Below are 15,849 nucleotides of genomic sequence, written 5' to 3'. Positions count from 1 at the left end.
TAGATTGTGATAATGCAGCCCCACAGAGGTCTCTAAGTAAACCTGTCTTATCACCCACATAGAGGCAGGCAGTGATTCCTGGGGAGCCACTTTCTCTATAGAGGTCAGGAAGTAGAGCTAATGTGTGGTAGGATTTTTTTTATCTGAAATTTTGTGGCTGTATTTTCAAAATGACTACCTCTTGCTGTAGGCAGGACACAGATAGATTCCAATTTCCTATCCCTACTCATTATATGTTCCCTCATAATGTTTCTTATTAACATATTTTGTATCTCACAGCCAGCTCCACTCCTGTTCTTTATCCGTCATCCCTGCTCTCTCCTTACTCAAAAAGATTGGTCTTTATTTGTGTTTCTTGCATTTCCACTCAGTGACTCTCCTGATTGGCCTTGCTGCCTCTGGCTACTACCATCATCTCTTCTCTTACTCCACCTCCTTTCTCAAACCAAATTCCCTCTCTTCCCAGGAAACATAAAGCTTTTCTTCATATGCTGGACTCTCAGGAGTCCCTCCTTCCTCCCTATACAGCTATAGGATTCTGTAGTACCCTCCATGGAAGTCCTTGAGATGTGGTCTGTCATTTCATTCTGCCTGATGAATTGTAGTTTAGCTTCTTTCCTTGGAATTGAAAGGGCAGAAAGAGCAAAATTCACTGTAAGTCACATGTTCTTGAGAAATAACAGTTCTATGAAGAACAGGGTAAAGGCTTTTCATTGTCATTTTCCAGGCTAGAGCTTATAAATCTGTGGTGTAATAAAAAGAGCCTTGAATTTGAAGTTAGGATGTCTGGGCTCAAGTCCCATCTTGGCCACTTCTTAGATGTATGATCTTGGTAGGTGAATTAAACTACTGAGTCTCAGATTCTTTGTTTATAAATTTGGACCAACAATTTTTTTCCCTAAAAGACTACTTAGAGAATAGACAGTAGACTGGTTGAAATTTTTATCTATAATATATATTACTTGTAGTATATATTACATATGTTTATTTTTTTATTAACTTTAATCTTACATTGTTACATTGTAACATTTAATTGCATTTAATTAAGATTACATTTAACCTTAATTGTTACATTGAACCTAACTAATTTCTCTTAAGCAATAAGCCTATAAAGAGACAAGGTACATTCCCAGGGAAAAGCTGACAATCTGGTTGTCAAGAGACCTTCAGGAGTGGTAGTCTGACAGACACTTGATTTTGACAGTGCCCCAGAATTGATCCATCCAGGTAGGCTGATTGATGCCAACCAAACTCATAAGCAATTGATGTACAAACTAGAATGCAACTTCCTTTGTCAGATTCTAGTCACATGGTGAACTGAATTAGTAAATAAAAAAATCACCTAGTAAATATGGAATTAGATTAAGGGAGGTTAGCTAAAGTTTTAGGAAAATTTTATCTATGTTATGTTAAGAACCTTGAATTTTCTGTCCCACAATGGAAAATATGTATCTGGTCTGATGTAATTCAAATTCAGCATTTCTCCTTTGGACATTGCTGAATTTATACTCTAAACTCTCTTCTGACTTCTTATTTCTATGTAATGATAATGAAATGTAATGATACTATCCCCTCTTCTGAATATACCCTAGATTTGTTAATATCACTAACTGAGCTACAGGTAGGTCACTATTCCCTTGCCTAGGATACATTATGCCTTCTTCCATGTTGTGTTGATTTAATTGTTCCAACTCTCAGAGTTCTAGGGGTGTCCCACTGGAGCAGCCTAAGGCTGCTGTCAGGTAGATGTTGGCTGAATAGGCCAAGTTATTAGCCTGGGTTTCTCATTCTCTTATTCTCTTTCAGCCCCACTGGGAATATTATATCACATACATATTATAGTCATTTATTCAAATAAGTAGGGGAAATGATAAGCTAATGTCCCCAGGTTATCTTCTATTAAATTATGTTATACTAAGGTTAAATGACACAGTTAAATCCTGCAAGCTCATTAGATTTTATTTGATTCTGAGAATTATTTTATGATGTTCTGTAGAAGAATAGAGCCTGTCACTTGAGAAGTACTACATGGTAATTTTGCTAAGCCAAATATTAAATACTAGATGGCAATCTTGCTAAGCCAAGAAGGTAATTAGATAGAAACAACAAAATATTGTCCCTGGACCCAAAAAATGGTAGCGACCTTAGTTCCTTGAAAAATGCGTAAAGCAAAAGTATATATGTTAGATCTAGATGTGTTCAAAACAAATTGAAGGTGACTATTACTTTTCAGATAGACATAATTTTCAATAATAAAATTACTCAAATCTTCAGAAGAGAGTTATTATACAAAAACTTTATTTACACAAATGTATCAAGATCAAAGCTACTTAACTGCTTCAAGTAAGAATCTCCTGGAATGAAAAGCAGAATGGATTGTACATTTTGCAGACTAGAAATATGGGAAGATCTCAGATCTTGCTGATTTAATTACCTTTTCCTGTTTATTCCATTTCTTCCAGATTTAATCTACAAAATTGAGCTTGCAGGAGGCCTGGGGGCAATCTTCCTCCTCCTTGTACTGTTCCTGGTCATCTACAAGTGCTACAACATTGAATTAATGCTCCTCTACCGACAGCATTTTGGAGGTGATGAAACTACTGATGGTAAGCTGTCTCCTATTGTTCAAATTCAGTTAAAAGGCATTTGTGATATGTAAGAAAATTCCCTTATTTTTAGGAGATAAGTGATGAAATATTTATAGAGTTAATGCAATTTACCCTCAGATGATTCAGAGAAATATTATCAAGAGAGCAAAGGAGAAAATATTAAAAATAGGTGAATCTGGGTAAAGGATATGTTAGTGTTCTTTGAGGTAATTTTATTTTTGTAATGTTCCTGTATGTTTGAAATCATTTCACAATAAACAGTTTAACAAGAAGACTTTAGCTGCTCAGGATATAAAACAATTGCTATCAAATCCCTTCCCCTTACTAAGAAACAAATTAAGAATCAATTCCATTTTTTTCCTCTTGAATATTCTATTTATGTACAGACTATTTTTCCCCATTCCTACCATTGAAAAACAAACTAATAATTCAAGGAACAGATTAAAATCTATCGAGATACTCTTTTTAAAGCTCACAGCACATCTGAACCCACATATTTTTTTAACAGCTTTTTTTTGGTATCATTAATCTACAATTACATGAGGAACATTATGTTTACTAGACTCCCCACATCACCAAGTCCCCCCCACAAACCCCATTACAGTCTCTCCATCAGCATAGTAAGATGCTGTAGAATCACTACTTGTCTTCTTTGTGTTGCACAGCCCTCCCTATGCCCCCTCACATTCCCATATTATACATGATAATCATAATACCCCCTTTCTTTCCCACCCTCCCTTATCCCTCCCTTCCCACCCTCCCTTATCCCTCCCTTCCCACCCATTCTCCCTAGTCCCTTTCCCTTCGGTACCTGTTAGTCCATTCTTGGGTTCTGTGTTTCTGCTGCTGTTTTGTTCCTTCAGTTTTTGCTTTGTTCTTATATTCCACAGATGAGTGAAATCATTTGATACTTGTCTTTCTCTGCCTGACTTATTTCACTGAGCATAATACCCTCTAGCTCCATCCATGTTGTTGCAAATTGTAGGATCTGTTTTTTTCTTATGGCTGAGTAATATTCCATTGTGTATATGTACCATATCTTCTTTATCCATTCATCTACTGATGGACACTTAGGTTGCTTCCATTTCTTGGCTATTGTAAATAGTGCTGTGATAAACATAGGGGTGCATCTGTCTTTTTCAACTGGGCTGCTGCATTCCTAGGGTAAATTCCTAGAAGTGGAATTCCTGGGTCAAATGGTATTTCTATTTTGAGATTTTGAGGAACCTCCACACTACTTTCCACAATGGTTGAACTAATTTGCATTCCCACCAGCAGTGTAGGAGGGTTCCCCTTTCTCCACAACCTCACCAACATTTATTATTGTTTGTCTTTTGGTGGTGGTGATCCTGATCTCATTGTCATTTTAATTTGCATTTCTCTGATGATTAGCGATGTGGAGCATCTTTTCATGTGCCTGTTGGCCATCTGAATTTCTTCTTTGGAGAAGTGTCTGTTCAGATCCTCTGCCCATTTTTTAATTGGATTATTTGCTTTTTGTTTGTTGAGGTGCATGAACTCTTTATATATTTTGGATGTCAACCCTTTATCGGATCTGTCATTTATGAATATATTCTCCCATACTGCAGGATGCCTTTTTGTTCTATTGGTTGTGTCCTTAGCTGTACAGAAGCTTTTCAGCTTGATATAGTCCTGCTTGTTCATACTTGCTTTTGTTTCCCTTGCCTGGGGAGATACATTCATGAAGCAGTTGCTCATGTTTATGTCCAAGAGATTTTTGCCTATGTTTTTTTCTAAGAGTTTTATGGTTTCATGACTTACATTCAGGTCTTTGATCCATTTTGAATTTACTTTTGTGTACGGGGTTAGACAGTGATCCAGTTTCATTCTCTTACATGTAGCTGCCCAGTTTTGCCAACACCAGCTGCCGAAGAGACTGTCATTTCCCCATTGTATGTCCATGGCTCCTTTATCATATATTAATTGACCGTATACATTTGGGTTAATGTCTGGAGTCTCTATTCTGTTCCACTGGTCTGTGTCTCTGTTCTTGTGCCAGTACCAAATTGTCTTGATTACTGTGGCTTTGTAGTAGAGCTTGAAGTTGGCGAGCGAGATCCCCCACACTTTATTCTTCCTTCTCAGGATTGCTTTGGCTATTTGGGGTCTTTTGTGGTTCCATATGAATTTTAGAACTATTTGTTCCAGTTCCTTGAAGAATGCTGCTGGTATTTCGATAGGGATTGCATTGAATCTATAGATTGCTTTGGGAAGGATGGCCATTTTGATGATATTAATTCTTCCTAGCCAAGAGCATGGGATGAGTTTCCATTTGTTAGTGTCCTCTTTAATTTCTCTTAAGACTGTCTTGCAGTTTTCAGGGTATAGGTCTTTCACTTACTTGGTTAGGTTTATTCCTAGGTATTTTATTCTTTTTGATGCAATTGTGAATGGAATTGTTTTCCTGATTTCTCTTTCTGATAGTTCATCGTTATTGTATAGGAGAGCAACAGATTTCTGTGTATTAATTTTGTATCCTGCAACTTAGCTGAATTTAGATATTAGTTCTAGTAGTTTTGGAGTGGAGTCTTTACAGTTTTTTATGTACAATATCATGTCATCTGCAAACAGTGACAGTTTGACTTCTTCCTTACCAATCTGGATGCCTTGGATTCCTTTGTGTTGTCTGATTGCCGTGGCTAGGACCTCCAGTACTAGTTGTCCATTTCTTGTCCATTTCTTCTAGGTTTTCCAGCTTGTTAGCATATAGATTCTCATAGTATTCTCCAATGATTCTTTTTATTTCTGTGGGGTCCATCATGATTTTTCCTTTCTCATTTCTAATTCTGTTTATGTGTGTAGATTCTCTTTTTCTCTTAATAAGTCTGGCTGGGGGTTTATCTATTTTGTTAATTTTCTCAAAGGACCAGCTCTTTGTTTCATTGATTTTTTTCTATTTTTTTATTCTTCTCAATTTTATTTATTTCTTCTCTGATATTTATTATGTCCCTCCTTCTGCTGACTTTGTGCCTCATTTGTTCTTCTGTTTCCAATTTCAAAAATTGTGACATTAGACTATTCATTTGGGATTGTTCTTCCTTCTTTAAATGGGCCTGGATTGCTATATACTTTCCTCTTAGGACTACTTTTGCTGCATCCCACAGAAGTTGGGGCTTTGTACTGTTGTTGACATTTGTCTCCATATATTGCTTGATCTCTATTTTAATTTGGTGATTGATCCATTGATTATTTAGGAGGATGTTGTTAAGCTGCCATGTGTTTGCGAGCCTTTTTGCTTTCTTTGTACAATTTATTTCTAGTTATATACCTTTGTGGTCTGAGAAGCTGGTTGGTAGAATTTCAATCTTTTTGAATTTACTGAGGGTCTTTTTGTGACCTAGTATGTGGTCTATTCTGGAAAATGTTCCATGTGCACTTGAAAAGAGTGTGTATCCTGCTGCTTTTCGGTGTAGCATTCTGTAGATGTCTGTTAGGTCCATCTGTTCTAGTGTGTTGCTCAGTGCCTCTGTGTCCTTACTTATTTTCCATCTGATGGATCTGTCCTTCAGAGTGAGTGGTGTGTTGAAGTCTCCTAAAATGAATGCATTGCATTCTATTTCCTCCTATAATTCTGTTAGTATTTGTTTCACATATGTTGGTGCTCCTGTATTGGGTGCATATATATTTATAATGGTTATATCCTCTTGTTGGACTGAGCCCTTTATCATTATGTAATGTCCTTCTTTATCTCTTGTTACTTTCTTTGTTTTGAAGTCTATTTTGTCTGATACTAGTACTGCAACACCTGCTTTTTCTCCCTATTGTTTGTGTGAAATATCTTTCTCCATCCCTTGACATTTAGTCTGCGTATGTCTTTGGGTTTGAGGTGAGTCTCCTGTAAGCAGCATATAGATGGGTATTACTTTTTTGTCCATTCTATTACTCTGTGTCTTTTGATTGGTGTGTTCAGTCCATTTACAATTAGGGTGATTATTGAAAGATATGTACTTATTGCCATTGCAGGCTTTAGATTCGTGGTTACCAAAGGTTCAAGGGTAGCTTCTTTACTATCTAACCATCTAACTTAACTTGCTTATTAAGCTATTATAAACACAGTCTGTTGATCCTTTATTTCTCTCCCTTCTTATTCTTCCTCTTCCATTCTTTATATGTTAGGTGTTTCATTCTGTGCTCTTTTGTGTTTCCTTTGACTGCTTTTGTGAGTAGTTGACTTTATTTTTTGCCTTTAGTTAGTATTTGGTTGGTCTCCTTTCTTTGGTGTGATTTTATTTTCTCTGGTGACATCTGTTTAGCCTTAGGAGTGCTTCCATCTAGAGCAGTCCCTTTAAAATGTCCTGTAGAGGTGGTTTCTGGGAGGCAAATTCCCTCAACTTTTGCTTGTGTGGGAATTGTTTAATCCCTCCTTCATATTTAAATGATAGTCGTGCTGGATACAGTATTCTTGGTTCAAGGCCCTTCTGTTTCATTGCATTAAATATATCATGCCATTCTCTTCTGGCCTGTAAGGTTTCTGTTGAGAAGTCTGATGATAGCCTGATGGGTTTTCCTTTGTAGGAGACCTTTTTTCTGTCTCTGGCTGCCTTTAATACTCTGTCCTCGTCCTTGATCTTTGCCATTTTAATTATTATGTGTCTTGGTGTTGTCCTTCTTGGGTCCATTGTGTTGGGAGTTCTGTGGGCTTCCATGGACTAAGAGATTATATCCTCCCCCAGTGTGGGGAAGTTTTCAGCAATTATTTCTTCAAATACACTTTCTATCCCTTTCTCTCTCTCTTCTTCTTCTGGTACCCCTATAATGCGAATATTGTTCCATTTGGATTGGTCACACAGTTCTCTTAGTATTCTTTCATTCCTGGAGATCCTTTTATCTCTCTCTGCCTCAGATTCTCTGTTCCTGTTCTCTGATTTATATTCCATTAACGGCCTCTTGTAACTCATCCAGTCTGCTCTTAAGTCCTCCCAGAGATTGTTTTATTTCTGTATTCTCCCTCCTAACTTGATCCTTTAGCTCTTGCATATTTCTCTGCAGGTCCATCAGCATGGTTATGACCTTTATTTTGAATTCCTTTTCAGGAAGATTGGTTAAATCTGTCTTCCCAGGCTCCCTCTCAGGGGTTGTCTGGGTGATTCTGGACAGGATCAGATTCTTTTGCCTTTTCGTGACTAAAGAGGTAGTTGTGGGCAGTTGGCGCATGTATTAGCTAGGAGAACAAAGTTCCTTTATGCTTGCTGCTCACCTTGCCCTCCTCGGAGCAGCTTCCAGTTTTATTTCCTGAGCCCCCGCAGGCAGGGCAGCTGTCAGGGCAGCCCAGAGCCCTGCAGGGAGGGGCAGGCGCAATAGGTGTGCTCTCCTGTGAGAACGGCAACCCTTGAGGCCCTGTTCCAGCTTCCTCTGTGCATGCCAGCGGGGCCTCTGCCTCTGGCCCGGGTGGCTGCGGAGGAGGCTCCGGGTGGTTCCTGTGGGTGCGGCTGCTCTCAGGCTACTGGGTCGCTGTACTGGGGGCTGTGCTGGTTGGGGGAACAACTGGCAGACTGTTTATTACTGTGAGGAGCTTCAGAGCCACGCTGCCGCCCAGGGGGTTAGGGCGCCCACAGTACCCCGGGATTCCCAGCTGCTGTGCTGAGTGTCCTGGGACGCTTCCATCCAGCTGTGAGGCCCCTGACCCTTTAAGACTTTCAAAAAGCACTCACTTTTCTTTTGTCCCAGGTGCGCCGGCTGTGGGGACCCACTCACAGGTTTACTGTTCCGTTTCCCTAATATGCAGCACACCATGCACTGTGTGTCTCTGCTCCCGGTGCGGATGACTAGGGCTGGGTATTGAGCAGTCCTGTGCTTCCTCTCCCTCCCCCCTCTGACTCCTTTCCTCCCACCAGTGGGCTGGGGTGGGGGGAGTGCTCGGGTCCCACCAGGTCGCGGCTTGTATCTTACCCCCTTCATGAGGTGCTGAGTTCTCGCAGATGTAGATGTAGCCTGACTGTTGTACTGTATCTTCTGGTCTCTCTTTTAGGAATAGTTGTATTTGTTGTATTTTCAAAAATATATATGGTTTGGGGAGGAGATTTCTGCTGCACTACTCACGCCGCCATCTTGGCTCCTCCCAGATCGCACCCGCATATTTTGGATGATTGTAGTACCATTCTCAAAGGTCTCAATGGATAGAAATTCATAATGTAGCTTATAATTTTCTTATGTTTGCTATTTATGGCCCTTGGAAATCTTATGAATGAAATATCAATAAAGCACTGTATTGAGCCTGTTTCTTTGAACATTAAAAAATGATTTACTTTTTAAGAGAACAAATTACCATATTTCCAGTCAATGCCAATAAGAAATCATGAAATGTCACCCCTTATGCATAAAGTCCTCACCCACAAACTATGTAAGTAAGCCTTAGAAATGTGTGTGGAATGCCTCAGGTAAACCAAAATTTAAAGTCCAATTGTAAATCATTGCTTTAAAAAGGCAGATTTAAATCTTAGTTCACATTGTTGAAATTATGAAGGTTAGAGATTTTCTTTGTTGTTTTTGAGGTCATTTTCTTACCTTGGTGGAGAGGGGTTCAGGACTTTGTTTTATTTTATAGTGATAGGAAGATGGTCAGAGTGGTGACTGTAACATCAAAACTTTTTAGGCATCCTTTAGTTTGGTCTTACTGTTACTATTATGGAAATAATAATAGGAGTGGGTTTTAACTGACATTTATGTTTTCACAGTAACTTAGAGAGATACTGTTTAGTAAGTGTATATGAATGCTCCTTAACAAAGTAGTATTTACCCAACAATTAGAGCAGACTATTTAAAAGTATTATGGACCCTTATATAGCTTCAAAATTAGAAACTAGGATGGAAGCAACCTAAGTGTCCATCAGTAGATGAATGGATAAAGATATGGTACATATACACAATGGAATACTATTCAGCGATAAGAAAGAAACAAATCCTACCATTTGCAACAACGTGGAGCTGGAGGACATTATGCTCAGTGAAATAAGCCAGGCGGAGAAAGACAAATACCAAATGATTTCCCTCATTTGTGGAGTATAACAATGAAGCAAAACTGAAGGAACAAAACAGCAGCAGACTCACAAACTCCAGACAGGACTAGTGGATACCAAAGGGGAGGGGTGTGGGAGGGCAGGTGGGGAGGGAGGGAGAAGGGGATTGAGGGATATTATGTTTAGTACACATGGTGTAGGGGATCATGGGGAGAACAGTGTATCACAGAGAAGGCACATAGTGGATCTCTGGCATCTTGCTTCCCTGATGGACAGTGACTGCATTGGGGTATGGGTGGAGACTTGATAGTATGGGTAAATGTAGTAACCACATTGTTTTTTCATGTGAAACCTTCATAAGAGTGTATATCAATAATACCCTAATAAAAAAAATTTTAATATTACTAACTAGGACATATTCCAAACATAATTATATGATCCAACAATGTATATGAAAATGTGGTCAATTACCCTCAAGTTCTATATATAATAATACTGAAAAATCTGGCTTCTCCCGTGTATATGTAAAATAACTAGATGAAGTATGCTATTGAGGCAAATGTAATTGTTCCCAGGTTCCAACAAGTTGCTAAAGTATCTAGTTGGGAATATAAAACATGCATGGTCTATATGAAAGAACAAGAAAGGAAGGCTCCTGTGAGTCATTTGTTTTGAATCATTATTATAAGCAATTTGTCAATACTTTGTAAGAAATGATACAATTTATTACAATAATCTGCAATAATTATTTTCATCACCCATACCCAATAATCCAGACTAATTGATCAATTGTAGTATGTATTTGTAAAATGGGACATTTCAGAAATCAAATATTCCATTTTCCATCTCCAATATGGTCTGTGTGGTCAAAGATGACAAGCAATCTAAAGCATTTTGACTAGACAATTGTGTGTACTGATTCCAACTAATTGTTTTAGAGGAAAAATGCAATGTGGAGAGTTGGGGGAGACGTCAAGGGTTTTCATTAGGAAGGGAGTTTAAAAACATTTTGTATTCCCACCTGGAACCGTAGACCTTAAATACACAATCTATATACTAGCTGAATGGAATACTAAAACTTCAGTAGTATGCAGTGAGGATTAATAAATGAGTATTAAATCTGTTTTATAAATATCCAGTTTCATGATGCCAAATGTCAGCTAGATAACCTACCAAATTTTTTATTTCTTTATTTAAATATTTTGGCATCTCATAGACACAATTTAGTATTACCCATATACTTTTGGCTCATGTATTTTCTTTGACTCATGTATATAGTAACATTTCCTGAAAGTCCTCATAAAAATGACATCTTTTTGTAAAATAAAATCTACCCAACAAACTTTGACTTCTTAGCCATCTTTTGATATAATTCATTTCATTTCAATGCATCAATGATTGCTTAATTTATTTGACCTTTGAATTATTCAGCCATTAAATATTTATTAAGTGTCTACTATGTGGCAGGCCCTATGCATGATATACAATTTATATTCTTCATCTGCATCAACACACACACACACACACACAGTAACTATAGTAAGTATTAGGGATCTGTTAATTAACAAAGTGGCACTTTAGAAGCTAAGGATTTAGCACTATGCTTAGCATAGCCCCAGAAGAACTGGGTTGTAAAGAGGAATGGCTTTCTGGTTTTTGAACAGGATTTAAATGAGATTTTAAAATGGGAAGGACAGGTGTGACAACAGGAAACCTCTTCCTCAGTGTGCTTCCTTTCCTTATAACTTCTCTCTTCATTGGGAACCGCATACCTATGGTGACCATGGGCAGGCCTTCTTCCTTTATAATGCTCTGTATGAATTGCATTCTATTTTCTGTTCCTCAGTGGAGCTTAGTCAATATGATTTTACACAGAGGAAGGCTCATTAGCCTTGCCTAGTTAAGTGGTGTCACTGAAATGCCATTTGGTTTTAAAATGATTTTCAGGCCTTGCTGTTAACCCTATTTGCATCATGTTGATTTTGCTCTTTGTAAGCAACAGCTGTGGATATTCGTGAGCTTTTCTTGGCTATCTACATAAGGCTGAAGTGAATTTTTTAAAACTGTGGCATCTGCGTCACTGTTTGCATACTAGCTGGCATCCTAGAGTTTCTGGGACATCTGACATGTGGCTTTCAGAGCTCTCTTCCTGCTCTGAAGCTCTCTTCCTGCCAGCCACCATACCTTTATGTTCATTTTAAAAAGAAATGCTAGAAATCAGAAGCAACCATTTTCCAAGGAATGGTGTGCTTCTAGAATGCTAGATTAAATGTATTATCTAGACTTGTTGGGTGTTAACACATATCAAAAACATCCATGTTCCTTGTCTTAACTTGAATGGAGATATGCAAACATAGCAATATTTTTCTAGAGGAAAGTCTTTGTGGCATCACCTGTATTAGGATATAGGTGAAGCAAGTAAAGATAGAACTAGGAATATGTGAGTTTAGTCAAGGATGGGAGGAAAATTGTCATAGGACAAGTAATGGGGCAAGAGTCTAGAGGCCTGGTCAGATGGATGAAAAAATCATATAGTCATTGAAGATGGCTAGCTCATAGTAGATGCTCAACAAATCATTGTTGAATGAATTAATAAGTAGTTGAATTTAGGAAAGCTTGTGACATAGGAAAGTTATCAAAGTCAGAGGAAACAAAGGTCTAGTGTGACATTATGGAGTTGAGGCAGCAACACCATCCACCAAGAACAGTCAAATAAATTCTGTTCAAAGGAACAGAGCTGTATGTCTTTTGGCCTACTTTATCCTTCCAGTTGTGTATCACCAGCCGCTCTAAGTCCCAGGTGAGCAATTATAGCTGGAGACAGTCAAGAGCTTGCAGGTGCATCCTGAGCTTGACTGGAACAGGGGCAGAGGTGCTAGGATTACCAGGAGGTTCTTACATTAACATTGCTTATGAACATTCTCACTTCCAAGTGGCTTTTTTTGCATAATACTGAATGTGTTCCATTGTAAGCCAAGTGATCTCAACTGTCCAGGGCAGTCCTTCATGTGCATCTGCTTCTAGACAATCAAGTAACCCAAGCAAGGTTTACAGAAGCCTTTTCCAGCTAGAGGACTTGCTAAAGAGAAGCCTCCTGGCTTCAGGCATCATAACATAAATAACCAGAGTTCCTTTCATGAGGGAGTGGCGGAATCTTACCTGAATTGGAACAACACAATCCATTCTCTAGATAGTCAGGGGATCCGACCTACTTCTACCATTAGGTATTTATATTTGTTTATATACTTATCATTTATTCCTCCTTCAGCAGGCAGAACGAAATAATTATGAGTAAGTGGCTGCTTCATTATGAAAATTATCTTTTGGTCAGGTTTAAACTGTTTTAATCAGGTCTGTTTTAATGGAAAATATTGATGTGTTTCAGAAACAAATCCTAAATGTTTGAAGTATCTTAAAATGGTTATCGAAATTTTATTATTATAACAGAATAATAAATATGACTGTATATATCATATATAACATAATAAAATTCTTATTTGCAAGTAACTATGCTTAATAAATAGTAATAGTTCTGTATGAGTCTGTGCTACATTAACTTTAAGAATCATTTTGTATAAATAAGGGAATTTCAAATACTGCCATAACTTTTCCAACGTGGCCCTTCTAAAATCAATGGGAACTAATACCTTGAGTAGCTATATTCATTAATATTTTTCAGGATAAAATGCATGTATATATGTATGCACATTTTCTCTTTGGAGAGGCTGGCTCTGAGCCAATACAGCAAAAGAGGAAAAAAATACTTTCTCAAAGCACAGTTAACTCTCTGACTAAATGTGTGAAGGGAAAACCTAATTTGGCAACACTGGAAAGATGTATATTTTGAAACAAAGGCTTCTTTTGGAACTTGTGTCCAATTAGTTGGCCATGGATTGAACAAGAATAACAGGCAGTGCACTTGTATGAAACCCAGCTGCTGTGTCTAATATTTGGTAATGAACTGCTTTTTGTATATGAAGATGACAACACTAACCAACTGGAAGTATGGCATGTGTTGTGAATAGTGTCTCCAGGAGTGAGGCTGGATTATTTCGATCTTCCACCCTCTAGGGCCGACCCCCTCTTGGATCTTTTGCACATATTTGTGCAAACAAGGTATAGTCTGTGACCAAGTAACAGATCCAAGCCAACTGGCACCGAAAGAGTTCAAATCCATGACTTTGGTCTATTTAGTCCTGCCTTCAAACACACTGACCTAATCATTCACACATCACTGAACATCACAAATATATATAGTCACCAAAAATCACAAATAATTCTCTCTTTCATTCTATCCTGACTATAAGTTGCCCATTGCATAACAGTTTTAGTTCATATCATATGACTAGGTTATGTTGAAATATACTGGATCTCTTACAATTCAATATGTGACTTCTTTTTTCCAATTATTAATGATGGTTACTAATTATAGTGCTTATTCCAGCCTATAAAGACTTTTAGTACTTAAAGAGAATCTACTAATAAGTACAACCCCTTTGTTGTTCTTTATATTTAAGACAACAAAGAATATGATGCCTACCTTTCTTACACAAAAGTGGACCAAGATACTTTAGACTGTGACAATCCTGAAGAAGAGCAGTTTGCTCTTGAAATACTGCCAGATGTCCTGGAAAAACACTATGGATATAAACTCTTCATCCCAGAAAGGGACCTCATTCCAAGTGGAAGTAAGTACTTTCAAGTTTTGAATTTCAAAAGTTTCGTTTCTTTTAGGAAGTTTCATGGAGTCTTCAAACATCAGAGCCAAGTACTTAGATAGCTGTTTCTCACAGGTGATTTTATTAAACTCAAATTTCTCCCTAATGCCTATATTCTGACTTTCCAGCATCTGAATTTTTTAAAAGGCACTCTTGCTTATGTTTTGCCTTAGGGTTTTGAGACTGTACCTTAATGGTATTTTTATTATATTGCCTTAGTAGTCTGAGAAAATGATGATCCTTAAAAATCTGTACAAGTCAGTTAAAGTCTTTTCAATGCATTTCAGTTCCAAAGCTGGTCTTCTGTCATTGTGCTTCTACTTATACCTACAATCACTGTCACTAATAACTCTGAATTTATGCACCATTACTAATTTCCAGATTCATAGAAAAAATACACATAAAAAGGTATGTGAGCACATTGGGTGTGGTATTTTCACTGTAAATTCAAATTATTTTTAAGAAATTCCGGACTATGTGGTCTTGAATGCTACCTTTTAACTATACTACATAGTGAAAGCTAAATTTGTGCTTTCAGAATAAATTCAGGTTCAAGTTATAATATATACACTTTGTTCCTGTTAATGTTCAGAGTACCATACAGGATAAAGTGTAAAGGGAATACAAAAAAGCCTAAGATCTGGTCCCTGTCCTCAAAGAGCTTAAAATGCCATGAGGGAAAAATGCTAAAATTAGTTTGTATATGCTAATATCCTTGAGGGGGGAGATTAAACTGTGAACACAAATCAGAATATGGTAATTTATACACATGTAGTAACAAAATTAAAGCTATATTTTCAGTATTTCACAGTAGATAAAATAGTTTCATATACATTATTTCATTTCATCTTTACAATAACCCTATTTGGAGAGAGAGCAGGTACTATTATCTTCATCTTACTGATGAGGAAATAAAGCCTCAAAGAATTCCAAGATCAGACAACTGGCATATGGTAAAGCCGGGATTAAAATCTCAATCTATTTGACTCTGGTTCTCTGTTAGATCATGCTGTTCCTCAGTAACATTTATTCAGATTATCAGCAGTCCACTGGTTACTAAACTGACAGGAGACAAATTGAAACAATTGAATTTGGTTGTTCTTCTCTTTTTCAGCATACATATGTGTCTGTGTATGCTTTTGCATACACTTGAGCATACACACTTACACATACATAGAAAGAAACAAAGGAAACAGTATGTACTGGTCCATTACTTTCCTGCACAAATGTAAGGATTCCCAACTTTTTCCCATGGTCCTCTACTCTTTCCTTTCTATAGTTTCCTTCATTTTCATGACTGGAAATACCACTTCTATATACTGATCAAGTCCTAAGGAGATGCCGTGGAGTACTTCAGAGTCCGATACTGCAGAGTCATTTTTGATTCTTCTGTATCTCTCCCTCAAATACAGTGTCCACTGCATCTCTTCCATTCTTACTCCTACCACTCTAATTAGGCCCTAATCACCTCATTCATGCAATTTTGACTACTTTTATGCCTTCCCTATTTTTCCTCTCATCCATCCTGTCCCACCAATATGTGTA

General features: G+C 37.6%; 1 protein-coding gene across 2 annotated transcripts in view; it reads left to right on the top strand.

The window, feature by feature from the left end:
* The window catches only part of IL1RAPL2 (interleukin 1 receptor accessory protein like 2), a 565,994-nt gene that overhangs the window by 537,352 nt on the left and 12,793 nt on the right, over nucleotides 1-15,849 (top strand). For both annotated transcript variants that reach the window (XM_036924997.2, XM_057495438.1), the window contains exons 7-8: nucleotides 2,463-2,606; nucleotides 14,104-14,274. In XM_036924997.2, coding sequence (XP_036780892.2) covers nucleotides 2,463-2,606; nucleotides 14,104-14,274 — 315 coding nt within the window. The remainder of the gene's footprint in view (nucleotides 1-2,462; nucleotides 2,607-14,103; nucleotides 14,275-15,849) is intronic.

This window comes from Manis pentadactyla, chromosome X (genome assembly GCF_030020395.1).
Source record: "Manis pentadactyla isolate mManPen7 chromosome X, mManPen7.hap1, whole genome shotgun sequence".
NCBI lineage: Eukaryota > Metazoa > Chordata > Mammalia > Pholidota > Manidae > Manis > Manis pentadactyla.
Note: the sequence above shows the minus strand (reverse complement) of the source record. Positions and strands in the feature narration are given on the sequence as shown.